A 25355-nucleotide genomic window follows, 5' to 3' on the forward strand; every position below is an offset into this window, starting at 1 on the left:
ATAAGAAGCAATCCGTAATTTAGATTCAGACTTTAATGAGCTAGCTAAAATGGGTGTAGTCGATATATCTATTTGTTCAGCGCTTTTGAAATGTACAGCAACATAATTCAGAACATGAGCCGTTCTTACAATGTTCTCCTTGTACACCAAGTCAGAAGCATAGGATAAAGTTATGAGGGGAAAAGGGACCAAATTGGGTGAGGCACATGGGCTACTAACAGCTTAATACACCACATACACTTAGTATTATATTTTTAGCTACAGTATACATATCTGCTAAATGACTTAAATGTAAATGTAAATATCTTCCTGGCATATTATATATAATTTATGCAGCAGCATAAAATACATTGTTGGACTCACCTTGTGCTATGCTCACTTGAACAGGAAGGTGGAGCGGCGGTCCTTCTTGTGGACAACTTTTGCCATCAATCTTTGTCATCAAAGTCTGTGATCATCTGGATTTATGGTGCTTTCAAGACAACTGGGAACTCAGAAAAAAATACGTTTGAATCATGACGTCAGTGATCTTCAGGTCAGAGCTCTAGAAAGAGGTCAGAGTTCCCGACTTGGAATTCCAAGTTGAATGAACGTTCAAAACGTATTTCCCAGTCTGAGCTCGTTTTTTTCCCGAGTTCCCATTTGTCTTGAACTCATTAAAGTTTGAGATTTCCCAGTTCTGTGTTTCCAGTTGCTTTGAAGGTGGCAGAAGTCATGCTGGATTGACAGCATGGACAATTTATTCCATCTTTTCTGGCCATGTTGTTGCATATGAATGTTTATCCTTTTCAGCTTGGAAAAGAGACTTTAAACCCAGACTTGGACCGCACACCCTCTCCAACAAATAGCAGGCCAGTGATTGCTATGCAATGCTTTTAGTTAGCCAGTGATTCCTTCCAAACCACTCATTGTTGAATTTGAGAGTACCAACTTGTTGTGTAATGTGTATGTCCAATGGCCGATGAGCACTGAAATGTTTTATCTAGAATGTATCTTCATATGAAAAGGATTGAAAAGGATTTGCCAGTAGATAGTTGACTTGATTCATGATGATGACTGCTAGCTAAGATTTTGAAAGTATGATGTTGACATGATCAGTCCAAACTAAACTACAGTAGATATAACGTTATTTGACGTCATTTTATCTGTGGCCAATGACCTTGAGACTTCTTGGATGGGCACTTCTTATGTAAATCTGTGGCAGCACCCAAGGGGCTTGAACTTTCTAGCTCTCCATCTGTGGCAGCACCCAAGGGGCTTGAACTTTCTAGCTCTCCCCGTAGATGTTGCGGTGACGTGGTGTCCCAATGAGTACCAGAACACTGAGCCAATTACGGCGCAACTAGAGAACATTACCAACTCCTACGCTCTTTATTTTCCGCTGGCTACCCCACTACCACATAATGCGCTGAGCTAGGCTGAAACACCTGCATTTTGGAGCTGCCTTATTCAAGAAAGCAAAAAAGAGACCATGTTTGAATGAAGCTTTATTAACTCAATGCTATTTTGTTTTAACATTGTTTGCAAACCGATATGTGACATGTATTAAGGCCAAAATAACATTGCAAAACAAGTTTTTTTTTGTCTTTGCTCTGAATGACGGGTCGCCACTGGACACATTATTCGACTACGTAGTCCAGTTGAATTACAGACCGCGTGCACATATAAAACGAGAAGACGGATATCCTCTGCCTGAGGGGACACACCCCTCGCGCACATTAACACACTTTCTCTCATGTTTAACCCCCCCACACACACACACACAGCCTCTCGTCACTGGCTGGCATCCCTTTTCGCTGAGTTCTTTCCCACCGCGGATACGCACGGTTACTTGATCGGGACCTGGGTGATTCGGATCTGTTAGCCCTGAGCGAAAGTGAACACACGGGTTGGAAAGCCTACGGAAAGAGTGAGGGACGAAGCATGCAGTGGATAAACAAGAGAGCGTAGAGTCTTGACTTGTAGGGAGGGAGATTATACTTCATTTGGCTATCAATGTGAGTCCTTTGCGCAAAGAAGGAAAGGGTGTATGCGTATGTGTTTAGTTTGAAGGGCGAGTGCGTTGCGCAGAGGGAGAGTGTAATTGGTAAGAGAGCTCAAGTCAGGGAGCCAGCAGGTCTGACATTCAAAGCCTTAACGGCAGGTGGAGGGAAGATCGACCTGGTGGAGTGAGTGTTTTTTCTTCTTCTGTGGAAAGACCCACTCTGGATACCGCACCAAGAGAGGGAGAAGCCGGGGAGAGTGGTCGAGGAGGGGCGGGAAACCAAGAGAGGGAGAAGCCGGGGAGAGTGGTCGAGGTTGGGCGGGCAGGCAGGAGGAACTCCCCAAGGGGAACAACACAAGAAAGGCAACAATGCCAAATACGACGCGATGAACTGACGCTCAAAGAGAGTTGAGAAAGGGATATTATAGAGTAGAGGGGACACCGCATTGTTTTACGTCCTCGATCCTTTGACGTTGAGATGGAGAGAGAACGAGCGCACGGACGAAAGCCGGTTGATTGCTGCTGGGGAGGCGCGAGGATCAGCACCAGGACAGAGATGAGGAAAGAACGGGGCCGGGGACAGCAGTGGACCGTGATTTTTATCGTCGCCCTTTCTCTGCAACCGCAGGTAAGCCGTACCGATTAAGCGCTATTTTCGGCCGTTGCTAACCCTGCCCTGACTTTTACAGTCGGTATTTTCTTCCCACAGAGTTAATAATAGTGTCCACATTCTACTTCCCTGTTTCTCTTGTCAATATGTCTCCCCTTGCTCCAAATGGCGCTGTGCCCAACTGTTTCTGTGCGTCTTAATAGTCGCGTGTCATCCACTTGTTGCTTCATGGGCGTGTCCTTTCATCTGTAGGCTACAGGGGCAAACCTTCACGTCTTTACCAAAGCATGGTCTTTGGTTACACCATTTTTTTGTAATTGGGATTCTAAGCCTATTACACTGTAATTGCTTTTTTTTTGCCGTTGAAAAGGGGCGAGACGACCCATCCGCGAAGTGAATTGTTTGAACCAGAACAGCAGAGGGAAGGAAGGGTTCAGAGTACAGTCTCCTGTAGGCTCTAACGGTGGAAACAAATGCATCCTTTATGTGAAATAGCAAGATAAATGTGATGGTGTCTGTGGATGGAGTAAGGCTGTCTTCTATGTGTTAACTACTACTACACTTTACTTACAAGGTGAGAGGTGGATTCAAGGGAATTGTTCGTCAGTCTGTCCCTGTGTGTGTGTGGGTGTGTGTGGGTACGCACACTTGCCTCGCTGCCTCACACATTTTCATGAATGCAGTCCATCCTCTCTCTATGATATGTAAAAGTTCTGCAGATGACCAGGAATAGTCCAGCGTAGTACAGGCTACCTTATAAATAACATGTGATTTGTCACGTGCGCCGAATACAATGCGTACGTACAAGTCCATTAACCAACAATAAGAAACAGGGTTAAGAAAATATTTATTAAATAAACGAAAGTAAAAAATGAAATAAAAAAGTAACACAATATATATACAGGGGGTATAGTCAATGAGGCAATGTGTGTGTGGGGGAGGGGGGGGGGCAGGTTAGTCGAGGTCATTTGTACATATAGGTAGGGGTAAAGTGACTATGTATAGATAATAAACAGCGGGTAGCAGCAGTGTAAAAACTAACGGGGGGGGGGGGGTTATCAATGTAAATAGTTCTGGTGGCCATTTGATTAATTGTTCAGCAGTCTTATGGCTTGGGGGTAGAAACTGTTAAGAAGCCTTTTGAACATAGAATGAGCTCTCTGGTTCTGGAGTCTATGACCATTTTTTGGGCCTTCCTCTGACACGTCTAGTATATAGGTCCTGGATGTCCGGAAGCTTGGCCCCGGTGATGTACTGGGCCGTACACACCTCTGTAGCGCCTTATGGTCAGATGCCGAGCAGTTGCCATACCAGGCGGTGATGCAACCGGTCAGGATGCTCTCGATGGCGCAGCTGTATAACATTTTGAGGATCTGGGGACCCATGCCAAATCTTTTCAGTCTCCTTTTCAGTTATCCTTATAATGGTAATAACAATGTAATAATGAATGTGCTTCCAAAACACCACACCCAAACCACATTGACCACATAGAAAATCAATTCACATTCAGTTAAATTGGACAAAGGCCTATCACATTCAAGTTCAAGTTCACACAGACCTAGAGGGAAAGCCTGGAGGTAGAGCGCTGGCTGAATGTGTTCTCTTCTCTTCCCCTCCCAGCCCCACCCCAGGCTATGGTTGTTGGCCTAAAAGGGTCCCCTACTGGCGGGGTGACACAGCCCTCAGTGCAGGAGCAATATCAGGTGGTTCTGTATGTGTGGGTGTATGTGTGTTTGTGTGAGATGAGAAGCCTGTTTATGTGTGTGTGCGTGTGTGTGTGTGTGCGTGTGTGTTGGGCCAGCGGCCACAGCCTTGTAGCACTAGGGCGTGTGAATGTACAGAAAGATCCACATGGATCCACTGCACCCAGCTCTGAAGCTCTTCGCTAATATAACATTGCCTTCCCCTACTACAGTACAATGCAGACCAACCGTGCTGTGGGACATTTATAATGTAGGAGGAGAGCAGTAGAGTTGATATCCTGCATCCATTTAAGCGTTGAAGACACTATAACCTGTGACAATAGTGTAACACTTATCAACCTGTATTACTCAGGTCTGGGGATGTGTCCGATTCAATGCAATGCAGATACGAGCATTCAGGATGATTTATAAATGTGGTTTGACACAGTGTATAATGTTGTCCTGACATCATACTGTTATTACAGAACAGTCAAGATGGTGCCATATTTAACCGTATTAAAAGGCAAGTGTTTAACAATGGTGCTAGTCAGTGTACGTATCCAACCGTGGTACTCCAGTGTTCAGGTTGTGGTCCTGGTCTCGCCCTATTTTGGGGTTAAATGGGGGACTTAATGACCGCAGCTCTCCGCGGTGATGGTCGAGACTGAGCGCTCGGAGCGGTCAGATGGAGCGCTGAAACGCAGGTATGCCCGGAATGGCTGAGAGAGGTGGGGAAAGAGGAGAGGAAGAAAGGAGGATGCAGAGTGATGAGTGGGCCTGTATCTCCACAGGCTGTTTGATGTAGGAGAGTTTGGCCCCCTAGCCCAGGGACAGGGGCAGGTGAGGGGCAGAATGCCACAACAATGGCCTGACTTACCAGCTATTCTTCTAACTGGCTTTGGTCAGGTTGTGTGTAGCAGGACTATTGCACCACGATTCTTCGTCACCTTCTTTCATTGAATGTGTCGTGTGCGCGTGTGTATGTGTGTGTGTGTATGTGTGTGTGTGTATGTGTATGTGTATGTGTGTATGTGTGTGTGTGTGTGTGTGTGTGTGTGTGTGTGTGTGTGTGTGTGTGTGTGTGTGTGTGTGTGTGTGTGTGTGTGTGTGTGTGTGTGTGTGTGTGTGTGTGTGTGTGTGTGTGTGTGTGTGTGTGTGTGTGTGTGTGTGTATGTGTGTATGTGTGTGTATGTGTGTGTGTGTGTGTGTGTGTTTGTGTGTTACGTGCATTTGTGGTTTGTGCTTTTATAGTCGTTGGAAGTCATAAAAATGATTTCCTTGCTATACAACACACCAACACACCTGTCTCTCTGGGGAGCTTGTTAGCTCTACCAGCTTGTCTGTGCCCTTCTGCACCCAGCTGAGGAGAATGCTTTATAAGCTCTGGGAGGAGTGAGAGACAGAGAGAGAGAGAGAGAGAGAGAGAGAGAGAGAGAGAGAGAGAGAGAGAGAGAGAGAGAGAGAGAGAGAGAGAGAGAGAGAGAGAGAGAGAGAGAGAGACAAGCAGAGAGTGTGAGAGAGAGACAGAGAGAGAGAGGGAGAGGAAGAAAGAGAGATGAAAAGAAGAATGGCAACAAAACAGAGAAGAAAAGCTGGTGCAGAGAGAAGGAGAGAAGGCAAGAGTTACAGCCTGTTCCCAGATAGAGAAGGAAGGGAGGAGGAGGAGGAGAGAGAAACCGTGGCCAGGTTCCCAGTGTCTAAGTCCCCCTGGGGAGAGAGGGAGAAAATAGAAGGGAGGGCTACTGATACAGAAGAAGTAGGAAAGAAAGGAGCTCGATGGAGAGGTGGAGGAAGTGCATGACCCAGGGGAGGGGAGAGGCTGAAAGAGGGAGACTGAGACAGCGAGGGAGAAGGGTAAAGAGACGGGGAGGGAAAGATGAAGACCGATAGAGGGAGATGAACTGACAGATATGGAGAGAGAGAGAGAGATTGCTGGAATGGGGGCGTATCTCCATTTGGATGAGGGATTTTAAGTTTCTTCCGCTGTGGGGAGGAAGTGGTGTGAATCAATGTTATCTTTCCTTTCTCAATCACCCTCTCTTTCTACCTCTTAGAGTAGGATGACCGTAGTCTGGTAACCCTAATGAAGCAGATGAGAGAGAGAGAGAGAGAGAGGGAGAGCATGCTATCCATAGATTACCATAGCTGGAGAGCTTTGGGATGAAAAATGATACTCCACCCATTAAGCAGGTGTATTCATCACATTCATGAACGTTTTTTCAAGAAATATGACATCTGGAACCAGACGCTTTTTGTTCCCATACATTCACCCTCTCTTCGGGTGTGTGTGTGTGTGTGTATGAGTTATACCTCATCCTAACTCTCCTGTCTCCCTCTCTCTCCAGGCTGTGTGTGCAGTGGGGATGTTTGAGCTCCAGATCCGTCACTTCCAGAACCCCCATGGTGTGCTGCAGAGTGGGGAGTGCTGTGACCTCCAGGCCACAGGGGGGCAGCGCTGCTCACTCACGGACCAGTGTGACACCTTCTTCAGGGCCTGCCTCAAGGAGTACCAGGCCCGGGTCGTCCCCACAGGAGCCTGCACCTTCGGGGCGGGCAGCACCACCGTCCTGGGGGGCAACACCCAATCCCTCCGTCATCGAGGGCACGACGGAGGAGGAAGAGAGGATGGCACTACAGGGCACGTCATCATTCCCTTCAAATACGCCTGGCCGGTGAGTACAGAAATGTAACTCCAATGTTGTTACTATGGTAACATGATATGGTTCAAGTAGGTACACACTCACAGAGACCTGTGACGGCGTTGACACGAGCTCTTAGCATTCAGTCAAGCGGCTTTGCTACTATTTGGAGAAACTAGTAGCAGTTTTCTACCTTTATTCAACATAGCCATTGGTTTTGATGCTGAGATGATGCACTTTCTGTCCTTCCTTCTCTTTTCTGGTTCGTCATCTTTCTCTCCCTATCTCTCGCTTCCTCTCTCTCCTCCTGAACTCGAAGCTGTTGTGCTGTTGCACCATTAAGGTCGCCGATGTCGCGCCTCTCTGTCTGACTTTGCGCATCGACGTGTCTGTGTCCGTACCAGGCACGTAGTCCAGGCTGGTGGCTACGACGCCTCACTAAAGAGCCGGCCTAATTAGTCGCACGTTAGACCCATCGATAATCCAATTCTGTCCCTCTCCTCTTCCATCCTCCGTCTCCCTCTCTTCCACACCGCGTCTCCCGACCCAAACAAAACAGGAAGAGCGGAAAATAGGAGCAGCGAATGCAAGCGGAGAGGAATCCTGAGGCCCGGAGGTTGTGTGCGTCGTGTATCGCTGCTGCTCACAAATACGTTGTTCTATTTGCATGTTACTAAGCCCTGAGATGTTCACTTGGGGGACATCTGGAGGGGGGTGAAAGCTTTTTCGCTGGTGGAAGAGGCGCACTAAATGTTCACAACGAGCAGAGTTCATCCCACCGTTTACATCCCTTTATTCCACCCCCCCACATCCATTAGAAGCAGTTCCCTGGCTTTTTGCTGTAATTACTATCTCTTTTTTCTCAAGTCGTTTCGGGGTCAGCGCCACAGCGACTACAATCCCTTCTGAATGACTTGGCACATGCAGGACGACTGCGCAACATTGTCTTCCTTCCAGAGATCGGAACGGTTGTTTGTTTCTTTGTTTACTGTCTCAATGAGAGCATTCGATAGTTTGTTGTTGTTGTTGTTGTTGTTGTTGTTGTTGTTCATGGTCTGGAATGCTTCCTTTCTGACCTCTCAGTGAGGTTGAATGGTTATTCATAATGGGAGTATTATATTCATGGGGGAACGAGAGCTGACGATGTGGTTGTAATTATATTCCTATTGCCTAGTAATAATGTTTGTTATATTGTGCAAAGCCCTGGTTGAGATTTGTTCTTAACTGGTTTGGTAGGCCGTCATTGTATATAAGAATTTGTTCTTAACTGACTTGCCTAGTTAAATAAAGGTTAAATATGTATTTTTTTGAAAGATTTAGAGGCGGACTGGGAATTAACGCTGGTCATGCCCACCAGCTGGCCTGGTGTTGGAGCGTACAGGTCTGTATGTTCTAGCTATAGGCGCCTGGAACACAACACATGCGCACGGACACACACACACATACACACTTTCGCCTCTCCATGCTGGGGAGGTGTGTGAGTGGCAGGTATGAGTGTGAGAAATTTCTCCAGCAGAAAGTCTATCTGGATCAGTTTCAGGGACAGGCCGTGGGGCAGGCTTGGCTGCAGGGGAGAGGAGAGAGACAGAGGGCCAGCATTTCTATGGGGAGACCGGTGGTTGAATGACTCACATTATCTGGCCGTCTCCAGGAGGTAGGGGAGAGGCCAGGGGAAATAGGGAGGGGGGCTCAGGCAGTATTCTGATATCTCTGCCCCAGGTGAGGGGATGAACAGGTGAGCACAGTCATTATGAGGAAAGGTGAGCTCCCTTTATCCCTCGCCCTCGCTCTTTCTCTTTACTAATCTATTCAGGGAAACGAGAGTGTGCGTGTGTGTGTGCGCACGGGCGCGTGTGCGCGTACGTTTGCATTTGCTTGTCTTTTGGGTGTGAATAACCTGCATGTGTGTGTGTGTGTGTGTGTGTGTGTGTTTGTGAATGTGTATTATATTTCCCCGTTGTCTGCCCAGCCCCTCACTGTCGGATCATATGGACTGAAGGATTTGGCTGCAGTTTGACCCCGAGTCCAGGGACAGCTAGCGGCCCGGTCTGGGATGTTTTAGCCAAGGCGTTTCCTTTCAGATATAAAACATCAAAAGCATTTCGAAACCGTGAGGTCATTTCTCAAGTCGCCCGGTCTCATGTTGTTTCCAACTTCGCAGAGCTGATTGGCGGAAAGAGGGGGACTGTGGGGATGGTCTTTTTCTTGTCTATGTGGCCGGAGGAAACCTACACAGTTTCCGAATGAATGGATGGAGTGAATAGGCGGGGCACTAGAAGGAGTTGCCGGGCAGCTCTTAGACAAAGGTGCATTATAATCTCTCTAAAGCCTTGTTCCTCTCAAAGATCGGAATCCTATAGAATCGTTACTCTAGATCGGCTGTGTGTAACTTGAACCTGCTTTTCACCTCGTACCGTTGTTGACTTGGGGCCAGCTTTAGAGGAGGGTTAAGAGTCCTTGTGACAAATGACTCCGTGATAGGCACTGAACGAACACCGCTAAATAGAACTGAATGGGCTGTGGTCCTCATCTCTTGATCTTAGGTCAGTCTTTCATAATCTTGACCTCAAGTGTTAAGCCACTCAATCTGATCCTAGGTCAGGTTCTCTGCCAGAGGGAGCGATCCCTCAACTGGTGGGACTCACGTTCAGCTGACTGTGTGTGTGTGTGTGTGTGTGTGTGTGTGTGTGTGTGTGTGTGTGTGTGTGTGTGTGTGTGTGTGTGTGTGTGTGTGTGTGTGTGTGTGTGTGTGTGTGTGTGTGTGTGTGTGTGTGTGTGTGTGTGTTTCGGTAACCATATCATCATCTACAGTCATTTCTTTTTCACTCTCTTTCTTTCTTTCTTTTCTTTCCTCGTTCCCTCCCACCGCTTGCCTTAGTTGTTCTTGAAGGTTATTTATAAAGCCACGCGTGTACATTGTTTCCTGTTGTGTTGTAATGTTCAGGTTGTAGTCAATGCCGCACATACAGTGCTGTTGATAAGTCTAACCTCTTGCATATGGGCCAGTCTTGTGAGTGCAGTGGTACCAGGAACCGTCAACAGTCAAAGGTCAGAGTTGGAAGTACGTCTCATAATTCCCACACTAGGGTTCTCAGGGATGTCACTAGATGGCCATGCGAGAGAGGACAAAACAGGCCATATCCACAGAAATGGAGAGGAAGGACCACTATTTGTTCTCTATCTAGGGGTGAGGAAGGTCTAGGTAAGGGTTAAGGTTCGAGTACGGGTTAACTAAGGGTTAGTGAGAGTTTAATTTTTTTATTTTTTTTATGTAAGGGATAGTGAGAGTTAGTGGTTAAAAAGTCAAAATAAATCACATTCTTTGATCAGAAAGCATCATACTTCCGTACCTCTCTTACCTGGCCTTACTGACCTCTGCTCTCTCTGTGACAACCGGGCTTCCAGGAACAACTGAACGGGCCCTGCTATTAAACATGCAAAGTAGAGAAATGATGCAAATGCATTTCAGCCAGTACTCTCCTGTGTTCTGGGTCAGGTCTAATATGCTCCACTACACACAGACGCTCGCTCGCTCGCACGCACACACACAGACACACACACACACACACACACTGTGGGTTTACCTGTGCATTGGCGTGTGGGAGTCAGACTGACCCAGTCACCAAGGGGTTATGAGAGGAGAGAGGAGGACAGAGAGCTCAGTTAGAAAACTCTTTCATTTGGGTCTCTCTCTCTCTTTCCTTCGCTTTCTCTACTCCTCCTTTGTGCTTTCCTCTCCTTTTGTCCGTCGATGACTCTCTCATACACACTCACTTGTGGGCTGACATTGGACACACACACACACACACACACACACACACACACACACACACACACACACACACACACACACACACACACACACACACACACACACACACACACACACACACACACACTGTATCATGACACACGAAGAAAGTGAATTCCATCAGGGATTGAGCCTTGTGTTTTTCAGAGATAAGTGAATAACCTGGAGGACAGAAGTCTCTCTAGGGAGGCAGCCTTTTAATGATTTCATTTGTGTGCAAATTGGATTGAAATGGGAGTTTCTATATTAGGATGGGGAAGCAGATTTACACAATCACGTTGGAGATCCTGCGGGGACCGTGTGTGGAGTGAGTGAGTGTGTGTGTGTGTGTGTGTGTGTGTGTGTGTGCGCGCGCGTGTGGGTGCATTCATCTTGGTACACTGTGTTTGAAGAAGTGCGTGGGCACACGGCTTTGTAAGTAGTTGAACAGGTGTAATTACAGAAGTCTATTGACTCCTCACCCAGCTCCCTCTAGCACTCCCTCTCCAATCTCTCCCTCGCTTTACCTTTACTACTCTGTCCTCCATCCCTTGTGTCCACCCCCTCCGAAGTCACTCATCTGTCATCTCTCTCTCTCTCTCTCTCTCTCTCAAATATTTAGCCACGGTATACAGTCGATTTAGGACCAGATAGCACTGCATTTTGCTTTGTGTTTGTGTTTGTGTTTCCCAATAAACAATGTAGTTTTGTTTTGACTGTGTTGTAATTTGGTTGATCCTGATTGATTGGATGTTCTGGTCCTGAGGCTTCAGTGTGTTAGTAGAACAGGTTTGTGAACTCAGCCCCAGAACCAGCTGGATGAGGGGACTCTTTTCTTTGCTCAGCTCTTGGCATTGCAGGGCTTGGTAATGATATGAGAGGGGGTCAATGTATTTTAGATGTTTCCAAAACTTAATTGCTCTTTTTTGAGTTTTTATTATTAGTGGATATTGGCCTAATTCTGCCCTACATGCATTGTTTGTAGGAGAATCTTACAGAACTCTGCATGCAGGGTTTCAATGGGGTGTTTGTCCCATTTGATGAAATCTTGTTTTGCAAGTGGACCCCACACCTCGCTGCCATAAAGTGCAATTGGTTCAATGACATATTCAATTAGTTTTAGCAAATTGTAATAGGTATTTCAAATTGAATTAGCTTTTTAATGGCGTAGAATGCCCTGCGTGCTTTCTCTCTCAGCTCATTCACTGCCTCATTAAGGTGTCCAGTTGAGCTTATTTTTTAAACTTAAGTAATTGTAGTGTGTGCATTACTCTATATATTTTGTACCAATTCAGAACTTTGGTCTAATTCCTTGAGATCTGGATCTTCTCTGGAAAATCATTATTTTAGTATTTTTGGGGTTTGCTGCCAGGGCCCAGGTCTGGCAGTACTGCTCTAGCAGGTCCAGGCTCTGCTGTAGGCCATGTGTTGTGTGCTGTGGGTTTTACAGCACATGGCCTCACTCTCTCTCTCTCTCTCTCTCTCTCTCTCTCTCTCTCTCTCTCTCTCTCTCTCTCTCTCTCTCTCCCCCTCTGTCTGCCTGTCTCTCTCTCTCCCACTCTCTCTCCCACTCTCTCTCTCTCTCTCTCTCTCTCTCTCTCTCTCTCTCTCTCTCTCTCTCTCTCTCTCTCTCTCTCTCTCTCTCTCTCTCTCTCTCTCTCTCTCTCTCTCTCTCTCTCTCTCTCTCTCCCTCTCTCTCTCTCTCCCCTTCTCTCTCACTCTCCCTCTCTCTCCCTCCCTCCCTCGCCCTCTCTCTCTCTCTCTGTTCTTTATCCCCATGTAAACCCATTCCTTTCATTGTTACTGCCCCCACTCTCACTTCTGTCCCTCTGGTGACGTGAAACCACACAGTGAGCCACAGAAGTATTTCTCTGTACTCCAGCACTTTGGATTTGAAATGATACTTTGATTATAGTCCTGAACGAATCGGTAATAATGATGAGTGAGAAAGTTACAGACGCACAAATATCATACCCCCTGAGACATGCTGACCTCTCACCCTTACAATAACAGGGGAGGTTAACACTTTTGCGTCTGTAACTTTCTCACTCCTCATTATTCGCAATTCATTCATGACTATCCATAATCATGGTAACATCCACATTAATGTAGAAGTTTCCTTTGCGGTGGGTATTTGACGGAGCAGGGAACAATAAGTAACGGTGCTCCTGGGGGTCTCCCTTTTCAGCGACAGCGAATAGAGCGTCATGAATGGGATAAACCTCTGGGTCCCAAGTGTTCTTCCCTGTCTCTTCTATGTCCTCCTCCAAGTCCTTTCCTTCTCTTTAACCTCACTGTGGCATCTTGGGAGCCACACTCTCCAAGTACCACTCATTATTAACCCATGAACACCACTCTCATTCTGTTCTGCTGTCCGTGTGTGGGCGGTTGACACACTAACCTGATATCTCCTCTTTGCCCGAAAAGAGAGTGTGTTGGGTGTGTACTTGCGGGTACTTTTCGCTCTCCACAGCCTTGAATCCGGTTCACTGAGAAAGTAGAAGCAGGGGAATTTTGAGAGGCCATCCAGACACACACGCACACACACACACACACACACACACACACACACACACACACACACACACACACACACACACACACACACACACACACACACACACACACACACACACACACACACACACACACACACACACACACACACACACACACACACACACACACACACACACCCATCCCTATACCTACTTTCTCACTGGCCGTGCCTCATACTAAAAGCCACAAATGTGGATGTTTAGCAGCCAGTGACCAGACGAGGTAATTTCCTGCGGAAGCCAAAGGGGGCATCTTGTTGTGGGCCGGGGAGGCGAGAGGGACACGATGGGGGAGATGAGACTAGATGGGGGGGGGGGACACACCATGCTGCGAGGGCTCTGTTGTTTCAGAGCGTTTGAAGTAGCCTGGAATCACATAACTTTGTCAAGCCAATTAACCCGCTAAGAATGTGACTCAAAGAGACAGAGGAGGAGGAGAGGTGGAATGGGAGGGAGTGAAGAGTCTGATACTAATCATGTCCTGGATGAAAGAACACAAAGATGGAGAGGATAAAGGAACAGAGGAGGGACGGGATCACGCAGCAGCAGGGTGGGGTGGATACCAGCAGGGTGGAGTGGATGGCAGCAGGGTGGAGTGGATGGCAGCAGGGTGGGGTGGATACCAGCAGGGTGGAGTGGATGGCAGCAGGGTGGAGTGGATGGCAGCAGGGTGGGGTGGATGGCAGCAGGGTGGGGTGGATGGCAGCAGGGTGGGGTGGATGGCAGCAGGGTGGGGTGGATGGCAGCAGGGTGGGGTGGATGGCAGCATGGTGGAGTGGATGGCAGCAGGGTGGAGTGGATGGCAGCAGGGTGGAGTGGATGGCAGCAGGGTGGAGTGGATGGCAGCAGGGTGGGGTGGATGGCAGCATGGTGGAGTGGATGGCAGCAGGGTGGAGTGGATGGCAGCAGGGTGGGGTGGATGGCAGCATGGTGGGTGGATGGCAGCAGGGTGGAGTGGATGGCAGCAGGGTGGGGTGGATGGCAGCATGGTGGAGTGGATGTCAGCAGGGTGGAGGGTGGATGGCAGCAGGGTGGGGTGGATGGCAGCAGGGTGGAGTGGATGGCAGCAGGGTGGGTGGATGGCAGCAGGGTGGGGTGGATGGCAGCATGGTGGGTGGATGGCAGCAGGGTGGAGTGGATGGCAGCAGGGTGGGGTGGATGGTGGATGGCAGCAGGGTGGAGTGGATGGCAGCAGGGTGGGGTGGATGGCAGCAGGGTGGGGTGGATGGCAGCAGGGTGGAGTGGATGGCAGCAGGGTGGGGTGGATGGCAGCAGGGTGGAGTGGATGGCAGCAGGGTGGAGTGGATGGCAGCATGGTGGAGTGGATGGCAGCAGGGTGGAGTGGATGGCAGCATGGTGGGGTGGATGGCAGCAGGGTGGGGTGGATGGCAGCAGGGTGGAGTGGATGGCAGCAGGGTGGGGTGGATGGCAGCAGGGTGGGGTGGATGGCAGCAGGGTGGGGTGGATGGCAGCAGGGTGGGGTGGATGGCAGCAGGGTGGAGTGGATGGCAGCAGGGTGGGGTGGATGGCAGCAGGGTGGAGTGGATGGCAGCAGGGTGGGGTGGATGGCAGCAGGGTGGGTGGATGGCAGCAGGGTGGGGTGGATGGCAGCAGGGTGGGGTGGATGGCAGCAGGGTGGGGTGGATGGCAGCAGGGTGGGGGTGGATGGCAGCAGGGTGGGGTGGATGGCAGCAGGGTGGGGTGGATGGCAGCAGGGTGGAGTGGATGGCAGCAGGGTGGGGTGGATGGCAGCAGGGTGGGGTGGATGGCAGCAGGGTGGGGTGGATGGCAGCAGGGTGGAGTGGATGGCAGCAGGGTGGGGTGGATGGCAGCAGGGTGGGGTGGATGGCAGCAGGGTGGGAGTGGATGGCAGCAGGGTGGGGTGGATGGCAGCAGGGTGGAGTGGATGGCAGCAGGGTGGGGTGGATGGCAGCAGGGTGGGGTGGATGGCAGCAGGGTGGGGTGGATGGCAGCAGGGTGGGGTGGATGGCAGCATGGTGGAGTGGATGGCAGCAGGGTGGAGTGGATGGCAGCAGGGTGGGGTGGATGGCAGCATGGTGGAGTGGATGGCAGCAGGGTGGAGTGGATGGCAGCAGGGTGGGGTGGATGGCAGCATGGTGGAGTGGATGTCAGCAGGGTGGAGTGGATGGCAGCAGGGTGGGGTGGATGGCAGCAGGGTGGAGTGGATGGCAGCAGGGTGGAGTGGATGGCAGCAGGGTGGGGTGGATGGCAGCATGGTGGAGTGGATGGCAGCAGGGTGGAGTGGATGGCAGCAGGGTGGGGGTGGATGGCAGCAGGGTGGAGTGGATGGCAGCAGGGTGGGGTGGATGGGTGGTGGGTGGATGGGCAGGGTGGGGGCAGGGCAGGGGGGTGGATGGCAGCAGGGTGGGAGTGGATGGCAGCAGGGTGGGGTGGATGGCAGCAGGGTGGGAGTGGATGGCAGCAGGGTGGAGTGGATGGCAGCATGGTGGAGTGGATGGCAGGGTGGGTGGATGGCAGCATGGTGGGGTGGATGGCAGCAGGGTGGGGTGGATGGCAGCAGGGTGGAGTGGATGGCAGCAGGGTGGGGTGGATGGCAGCAGGGTGGGGTGGATGGCAGCAGGGTGGGGTGGATGGCAGCAGGGTGGGGGTGGATGGCAGCAGGGTGGAGTGGATGGCAGCAGGGTGGGGTGGATGGCAGCAGGGTGGAGTGGATGGCAGCAGTGGTGGGGTGGATGGCAGCAGGGTGGAGTGGATGGCAGCAGGGTGGGGTGGATGGCAGCAGGGTGGGGTGGATGGCAGCAGGGTGGAGTGGATGGCAGCAGGGTGGGGTGGATGGCAGCAGGGCAGGGTGGGGGTGGATGGCAGCAGGGTGGGGTGGATGGCAGCAGGGTGGGGTGGATGGCAGCAGGGTGGGGTGGATTGCAGCAGGGTGGGGTGGATGGCAGCAGGGTGGGGTGGATGGGATGGGGCATGCAGGGTGGGGTGGATGGCAGCAGGGTGGGGTGGATGGCAGCAGGGTGGGTGGATGGCAGCAGGGTGGGGTGGATGGCAGCAGGGTGGAGTGGATGGCAGCAGGGTGGGGTGGATGGCAGCAGGGTGGGGTGGATGGCAGCAGGGTGGAGTGGATGGCAGCAGGGTGGGGTGGATGGCAGCAGGGTGGGTGGATGGCAGCAGGGTGGGGTGGATGGCAGCAGGGTGGGGTGGATGTCAGCAGGGTGGGGTGGATGGGCAGGGTGGGGTGGATGGCAGCAGGGTGGGTGGATGGCAGCAGGGTGGGGTGGATGGCAGCATGGTGGAGTGGATGGCAGCATGGTGGGGTGGATGGCAGCAGGGTGGAGTGGATGGCAGCAGGGTGGGGGTGGATGGCAGCATGGTGGAGTGAATGGCAGCAGGGTGGGGTGGATGGCAGCAGGGTGGATGGGGTGGATGGCAGCAGGGTGGGGTGGATGGCAGCAGGGTGGGTGGATGGCAGCAGGGTGGGGTGGATGGCAATAGGATGGGGTGGATGGCAGCATGGTGGAGTGGATGGCAGCAGGGTGGAGTGGATGGCAGCAGGGTGGGGTGGATGGCAGCAGGGTGGGGTGGATGGCAGCAGGGTGGAGTGGATGGCAGCAGGGTGGGGTGGATGGCAGCAGGGTGGAGTGGATGGCAGCAGGGTGGAGTGGATGGCAGCAGGGTGGGGTGGATGGCAGCAGGGTGGAGTGGATGGCAGCAGGGTGGGGTGGATGGCAGCAGGGTGGGGTGGATGGCAGCAGGGTGGAGAGGGTGGGGGGTGGGGTGGATGGCAGCAGGGTGGGGTGGATGGCAGCATGGTGGAGTGGATGGCAGCATGGTGGGGTGGATGGCAGCAGGGTGGAGTGGATGGCAGCAGTGGATGGGGGTGGATGGCAGCATGGTGGAGTGGATGGCAGCATGGTGGAGTGGATGGCAGCATGGTGGAGTGGATGGCAGCAGGGTGGGGTGGATGGCAGCAGGGTGGGGTGGATGGCATGGCAGGATGGGGTGGATGGCAGCATGGTGGAGTGGATGGCAGCAGGGTGGGGTGGATGGCAGCATGGTGGGGTGGAGGGTGGGGTGGATGGCAGCATGGTGGGGTGGATGGCAGCAGGGTGGGGTGGATGGCAGCATGGTGGGGTGGATGGCAGCATGGTGGGTGGATGGCAGCATGGTGGGGTGGATGGCAGCAGGGTGGGTGGATGGCAGCATGGTGGAGTGGATGGCAGCAGGGTGGAGTGGATGGCATGGGAGCATGGTGGAGTGGATGCCAGCATGGTGGAGTGGATGGCAGCAGGGTGGGGTGGATGGCAGCATGGTGGAGTGGATGGCAGCAGGGTGGAGTGGATGGCAGCAGGGTGGAGTGGATGGCAGCATGGTGGAGTGGATGGCAGCAGGGTGGAGTGGATGGCAGCAGGGTGGGGTGGATGGCAGCATGGTGGGGTGGATGGCAGCAGGGTGGGGTGGATGGCAGCATGGTGGGGTGGATGGCAGCATGGTGGAGTGGATGGCAGCATGGTGGGGTGGATGGCAGCAGGGTGGAGTGGATGGCAGCATGGTGGAGTGGATGGCAGCAGGGTGGGGTGGATGGCAGCATGGTGGAGTGGATGCCAGCATGGTGGAGTGGATGGCAGCAGGGTGGGGTGGATGGCAGCATGGTGGAGTGGATGGCAGCAGGGTGGAGTGGATGGCAGCATGGTGGAGTGGATGGCAGCAGGGTGGGGTGGATGGCAGCATGGTGGAGTGGATGGCAGCAGGGTGGAGTGGATGGCAGCAGGGTGGGGTGGATGGCAGCAGGGTGGGGTGGATGGCAATAGGATGGGGTGGATGGCAGCATGGTGGAGTGGATGGCAGCAGGGTGGGGTGGATGGCAGCATGGTGGGGTGGATGGCAGCAGGGTGGAGTGGATGGCAGCAGGGTGGGGTGGATGGCAGCAGGGTGGGGTGGATGGTGGAATAGGATGGGGTGGATGGCAGCATGGTGGATGGTGGATGGGCAGCAGGGTGGGGTGGATGGCAATAGGATGGGGTGGATGGCAGCATGGTGGGGTGGATGGCAGCAGGGTGGGGTGGATGGCAACAGGGTGGGGTGGATGGCAGCATGGTGGGGTGGATGGCAGCAGGGTGGGTGGATGGCAGCAGGGTGGGGTGGATGGCAGCATGGTGGGGTGGATGGCAGCAGGGTGGGGTGGATGGCAGCAGGGTGGGGTGGATGGCAGCAGGGTGGGGTGGATGGCAATAGGATGGGGTGGATGGCAGCATGGTGGGGTGGATGGCAGCAGGGTGGGGTGGATGGCAGCATGGTGGGGTGGATGGCAGGGGTGGATGGCAGCATGGTGGAGTGGATGGCAGCAGGGTGGGTGGATGGCAGCAGGGTGGGGTGGATGGCAGCAGGATGGGGTGGATGGCAGCATGGGTGGAGTGGATGGCAGCATGGTGGGTGGAGTGGATGGCAGCAGGGTGGATGGTGGATGGCAACAGGGTGGAGTGGATGGCAGCATGGTGGGTGGATGGCAGCAGGGTGGGGTGGATGGCAGCATGGTGGAGTGGATGGCAGCAGGGTGGAGTGGATGGCAGCATGGTGGAGTGGATGGCAGCATGGTGGGGTGGATGGCAGCATGGTGGAGTGGATGGCAGCAGGGTGGAGTGGATGGCAGCATGGTGGGGTGGATGGCAGCAGGGTGGAGTGGATGGCAGCAGGGTGGAGTGGATGGCAGCATGGTGGGGTGGATGGCAGCAGGGTGGGTGGATGGCAGCATGGTGGGGTGGATGGCAGCATGGTGGAGTGGATGGCAGCAGGGTGGGGTGGATGCAGCAGTGGGGTGGGGTGGGAGTGGATGGCAGCATGGTGGGTGGATGGCAGCAGGGTGGGGTGGAGGGTGGGGTGGAGCATGGTGGAGTGGATGCCAGCATGGTGGAGTGGATGGCAGGGCATGGTGGCAGGGTGGGGTGGATGGCATCATGGTGGAGTGGATGGCAGCAGGGTGGGTTGGATGGCAGCATGGTGGAGTGGATGGCAGCATGGTGGAGTGGATGACAGCATGGTGGAGTGGATGGCAGCAGGGTGGGGTGGATGGCAGCATGGTGGGGTGGATGGCAACAGGGTGGAGTGGATGGCAGCAGGGTGGGGTGGATGGCAGCAGGGTGGAGTGGATGGCAGCAGGGTGGGGTGGATGCCAACAGGGTGGAGCTGATGGCAGCAGGGTGGAGTGGATGGGCAGCAGGGTGGGCATTGGATGGATGGCAGCAGGGTGGGGTGGATGCCAGCAGGGTGGGGTGGATGGTAGCAGGGGTGGGGGGGTGGATGCCAGCAGGGTGGGGTGGGTGGCCAGCAGGGTGGGGTGGATGGCAGCATGGTGGAGTGGATGGCAGCAGGGGGTGGATGGGGGTGGGGTGGATGGCAGCAGGGTGGGTGGATGCCAACAGGGTGTGGTGGATGGCAGCAGGGTGAGGTGGATGGTAGCAGGGTGGGGTGGATGCCAGCAGGGTGTGGGGGTGGATGGTAGCAGGGTGGGGTGGATGCCAGCAGGGTGGCAGCAGTGGATGGTAGCAGGGTGGGGTGGATGGCAGCAGGGTGGGTGGATGCCAGCAAGGGGTGTGGTGGATGCCAGCAGGGTGGGGGTGGATGCCAGCAGGGTGGGGTGGATGCCAGCAGGGTGGGGTGGGGTGGAGTGGATGGCAGCAGGGTGGAGTGGATGCCAGCAGGGTGGGGTGGATGCCAGCAGGGTGGGGTGGATGCCAGCAGGGTGGGTGGATGGCAGCAGGGTGGAGTGGATGCCAGCAGGGTGGGGTGGATGCCAGCAGGGTGGTGGATGGATGGTGGAGAGCAGGGTGGGGGGTGGGGTGGATGCCAGCAGGGTGGGGTGGATGCCAGCAGGGTGGAGTGGATGGCAGCAGGGTGGGGTGGATGCCAGCAGGGTGGAGTGGATGGCAGCAGGGTGGGTGGATGCCAGCAGGGTGGGGTGGATGGTAGCAGGGGTGGGGTGGATGCCAGTAGGGTGGGGTGGATGGCAGCAGGGTGGGGTGGATGCCAGCAGGGTGGGGTGGATGCCAGCAGGGTGGAGTTGATGGCAGCAGGGTGGGTGGATGCCAGCATGGTGGGGTGGATGGTAGAAGGGTGGGGTGGATGCCAGCAGGGTGGGGTGGATGCCAGCAGGGTGGAGTGGATGGCAGCAGGGTGGGGTGGATGCCAGTAGGGTGGGGTGGATGGCAGCAGTGTGGGGTGGATGCCAGCAGGGTGGGGTGGATGCCAGCAGGGTGGAGTGGATGGCAGTAGGGTGGAGTGGATGCCAGCAGGGTGGGGTGGATGCCAGCAGGGTGGGGTGGATGCCAGCAGGGTGGAGTGGATGGCAGCAGGTGGGGTGGATGCCAGCAGGGTGGGGTGGATGGCAGCAGGGTGGGGTGGATGCCAGCAGGGTGGGGTGGATGCCAGCAGGGTGGAGTGGATGGCAGGAGGGTGGGGTGGATGCCAGCAGGGTGGGGCGGATGCCAGCAGGGTGGGGTGGATGGTACCAGGGTGGGGTGGATGCCAGCAGGGTAGGGTGGATGCGTACACCCAGGGGCTAGTCCATGTCTGTTTTAGGTATCAGGTTTCAAATGGCACCCTATTTTCTGGATGTAGTGCACTCCTTTTGTCCAGGGTCCATAGGGTATAGTGCACTATATAGGGAATTAGGATGGACCCACTGTTACTGTGATTCCATTCGGGTGTTGGCGGTGTGGTGCAAGCCATCGTATCCAGCTTCAAGCACCGCTGTCATGACAACACTGTCACTGAAGGGACATGTGTGGATGTGTGTGTGTGTGTGTGTGTGTGTGTGTGTGTGTTAGTGTGTGTGTGTGTGTGTGTGTCTATAATTACAGCTGGGCTAGTGATACTCCAGGTGAGTGGTGCCATCTGTATGAGAGACGGGTTATGATGGTAATGGGCCTGGTAGCAGAATGATTGGTGTGATGCTCACGTAGATTGTAGAACATGGGGTGGTGGAGAGAAAGAGAGAGAGGGAGAGAGAGAGGTAGAAGGGAGCGAGAGAGAATACTGTTATAGTCGATAGTTTTGACGATCATATTTATCATGTGCACTTTTGCATGTGTGTGCGTGCGTGTGCATGTGCGTGTGTGGAGGGGAAATTCCTCTCTCAGGGATGGGAGTCCTTCCTGTCGTAGAGCTGTGTTTGTACAGCCTGGCTCAGCCGGGATATCCTACCCTGCCCATGTCTGAGGGCTCAGAGAGAGGTGGAGAGTGACGGGGGTGTTCATAGTGCCCATCAGAAATGGAGTGAGAGGGATAAAAGAGATAACAGAGAGAGAGAGAGAGAGAGAAAGAGAGAGAAAGGAAGAGAGAGTGCCTATCAGGGAGAAATGGAGAGAGGGGCACACCTGGCTCCATGAGCTTTGAGGAAAAGGAATGTGGAGGGTTATGATTGTGGGCATACATGGGCATCTGTCTGGGTATCATTAACTCAAGCCTTGTTTTTATTTATGGTAGACTGGAGGGGAAGGGAGGGAGAAACAATCAGACAGTTTCCAGCGATTTATGGCCGTTTTAATTTCCTTGTTGTTATTGCGTCTTGTTTTGGGAACTCCCTCTCGTTCTCTCTCCATGCTGTGGAGACCTGCAACTGTGGATCTGTGGTATGTCCAAATGGAAAAGGGCCCCATCGTCCTTCCAGCCCACAGCAACATCAACCTCAGACTTTTTGCGGGTGGAGAGGTTACGAGTGGTAGAATTAGCAAATTGCTCCCAGAACAGTGGTTTAAGAAAAGATGAAATAAATGACAGTTCTGCAAGAGATGACAGACATTCCATGGAAGTTTTCCAGAGGAAATAGTGAAGTTAGGAATAGTGAAGTTAGGAATAGTGAAGTTAGGAATAGTGAAGTTAGGAATAGTGAAGTTAGGAATAGTGAAGTTAGGAATAGTGAAGTTAGGAATAGTGAAGGAAATAGAATGAAGAATTAGTGAAGTTAGGAATAGTGAAGTTAGGAATAGTGAAGTTAGGAATAGTGAAGTTAGGAATAGTGAAGTTAGGAATAGTGAATTGTAGGAATAGTGAAGTTGAGTGTTCTCTTTAACGAATCAACTTCAATTATAAATGTTTTAATGGTTTCTTCCAGCCTCTCAATTCACTCCCGTGACACACTTTGAGCCCACTCCTCAGCTCTACATGACACACACACACACACACACACACACACACACACACACACACACACACACACACACACACACACACACACACACACACACACACACACACACACACACACACACACACACACACACACACACACTCACAGTGAACTATGAAATAATACACACAAGACACACTGTGGTCGTCAACGCACACACACACACCAGACAACACTGCACTCCCACAGCGACATTCCACCCTGACAAACACACAAATACACACTCACACAGACACAGGTACACCATGCTCTCATCCACGTCACTCCCTGGCTCTGTCATCCCTTCTGTTGTTGTTTTGGTGACTAACATTAAAAATATCACTGCACTATTGTCAGTGTCGCTTATATCATCGGTGGCCAGTGGCGACGAGTCATTCAGGACAGGTGGGGCAGAGCCGTGATTGGCTCAGTGTTCTGTCACTCATGGGGACACTACGTCACAGCAAAATATACGGGTAGAGCTTGAAAATTCAAGCCCTTTGGGTGCTGCCGTAGACTTACATTAGAAGTGCCCATTCAAGAAGGCTCAAGGTCATTGGCCACAGATAAAATGACGTCAAATCATGTTATACCTACCCTAGCTTTGATTGGACTGATCATGTCAACAACATACTTAGCTAGCAAGCTAGACAATCAGTCATCATTATCCATCAAGTCGGCAATCTACTGGCAAATCCTTTTCAATCCTTGTCATAAGAAGAAAAATGATAGATAAACGTATCGGTGCTCATCGGCCATTGAACATAAACATTACACAACAAGTTGTAAATCTCAAATTGAACAATGAGTGCTAAGGCGCCACTGCAGCACCGGGTTCGATCCCAGGCTGTGTCACAGCCGGCTGTGACCGGGAGACCCATGGGACGGCGCACAATTGGCCCAGCGTTGTCCGGGTTAAAGGAGGGTTTGGAGGGCCGGGATGTCCTTGTCCCATCGTGGTCTAGCGACTCCTTGTGGTTGGCCAGTCGGTCGACTTCGGTCATCAGTTCGACAGTGTTTCCTCCAACACATTGGTGCGGCTAGCTTCCGGGTTAAGCGAGCAGTGTGTCAAGAAGCAGTGCGACTTGGCTCTCGACCTTCGCCAAGTCCGTAGGGGAATTGCAGCGATTGAGACAAGATCGTAACTACCAATTGGATATCACGAAAAAGGGGGTAACACCATGGGACAGAAAAGTTTGAGTACATTGGCCATGCTGTCAATCCAGCATGACTTCTGTCGCATTCAAAACAACTGGAAGCTCGGATCTGGGAAATCTCAGACTTCAGTGAGTTCAAGACAACTGGGAACTCGGAGAAAACTCATTTTGAGAGGTCATCCAACTCTGAATTCCAAGTCAGGATTTCTGGCCTCTTTCTAGAGCCCACAAGAAAGTGCTGTGCGCGGCACCACCTTTCTGTTCAAGAGAGCACAGCACAACAAGATGAGTCCAAAAATGTCTTGTATGCTGCTGCATAAATTATATAGAATGCCAGGGAGATATGTATACAGTAGAAGAGAAAGTAATACTAAGTGTACTGTATGTTGTGTAGTAAGCTGTATGTAGCCCATGTGCCTCACCCTATTCATTTACTCCCTTTTCACCTCATAAATTAGCCTACTGGTCTGACTTGGTGGTGCACATTTCTCCTATAACCTGTTTTAGAGAAATGTCATCATCGAATATTGTACGAGCTTTCATTGTCTGCTTGTATGCCCCTTTATTTATCCTCTCGGTTCTGACTTGGTGTACAGGGAGAATACTGTAAGAACTGCCCATGTTCTGAATTCGGTCCCCGTACATTTCAAAAGTGCTCAACTATTTGTTATGTTGGCCTTATCCGTCCCCAGCTCGCTCATTAATGTCTTAATCGAAATTACAGATGGCCTCTTATACGATCTTCGTCCCTTTATGCCATAGTTTGTACATCTCAATTGTCAGTAGAAACCACATTTGTTTCAGCAAGTCGGCCATATCAGCTATGTTTTTTTAAAGGCAGTAAATGAGGCTGAATAAGGCTGCCAGACAAGGCTCCACTGATAGCCAAGTGTAGCAGTGGGAAGACATTGGGACTGCTGTTGGGACAGCTTTACTTAGGCCCTAACAGTTTGTCAGCACCGTTTGTCACCGTTATAGTGCAATTCGTGTATTGTTTAGTGTTGTGTAGTGGCTTTACTGGCGTGCATGAACCATTTTGGGGGGGTTTTGCCCCACACAAGATTTACATGCTAAAATCACCACAGTCAGTGGCCATGTGTCTCATTATTGTTGTTTAATTTCCTCTCTCTCTGGTCATAAACGCACATGCACACACACACGCACCGTGTACTCACTCAGGCCTGTTTTTTTTTATATTTATTTTTACGTAGCAACCTTAGCAACGTATCTGTGTATTTCTAACGAGACTGGTAAGAGATAGAGTGGAACCACTCTGTTCTGGTGGAACTGCAGGGTTGAGTGACAAGGATTGAAGCCTGGGGAAATAGCATGGGTCAATAGTTTGTTTGTATGTTTCTGTCAGTGTGTGAGAGAGCGAGTGGATATACTGTATGTGGGGGGTGCTCGGGGTGTATATATATATTCGCAGCATGTATTTAATAGCAGACTATTGTGGTTGAATGATAATAACAATGATTTGGTTGGTCACCTATCTTTGTCCTGTTGTTGTTGTGTATACCTGTGTGTTAAACTGTTGGTGTGCATCTGATTTGCATATCTGTGTTAATTGCGTTACTGATAGATGACATGTTGGACAGTGTATCTGTTTTGTAGTATAGCATTATTGGAAAGTGATGCGATACGGTTTTTGATAATGATCCTTATGGCACAGTTCACATCAAACAATTGGACAATTCCACGGTAACGGAATTGCACTGAGACGCTGATTTTCTACTTAAAATGTGTGGCCGAACTAAAAACATTGATTTGAAAGTTTAACAAACCGTACA

General features: G+C 52.0%; 1 protein-coding gene across 1 annotated transcript in view; it reads left to right on the top strand.

The window, feature by feature from the left end:
• Nucleotides 1-1755: 1755 nt before the first annotated feature.
• Nucleotides 1756-25355, top strand: part of LOC118396809 (protein jagged-1b) — a 45016-nt gene continuing 21416 nt past the window's right edge. The window contains exons 1-2 of the mRNA XM_052467218.1: nucleotides 1756-2612; nucleotides 6622-6948. Of these exons, the coding sequence (XP_052323178.1) occupies nucleotides 2463-2612; nucleotides 6622-6948 (477 nt within the window). The 5' untranslated portion in view covers nucleotides 1756-2462. The remainder of the gene's footprint in view (nucleotides 2613-6621; nucleotides 6949-25355) is intronic.

This window comes from Oncorhynchus keta, chromosome 18 (genome assembly GCF_023373465.1).
Source record: "Oncorhynchus keta strain PuntledgeMale-10-30-2019 chromosome 18, Oket_V2, whole genome shotgun sequence".
NCBI lineage: Eukaryota > Metazoa > Chordata > Actinopteri > Salmoniformes > Salmonidae > Oncorhynchus > Oncorhynchus keta.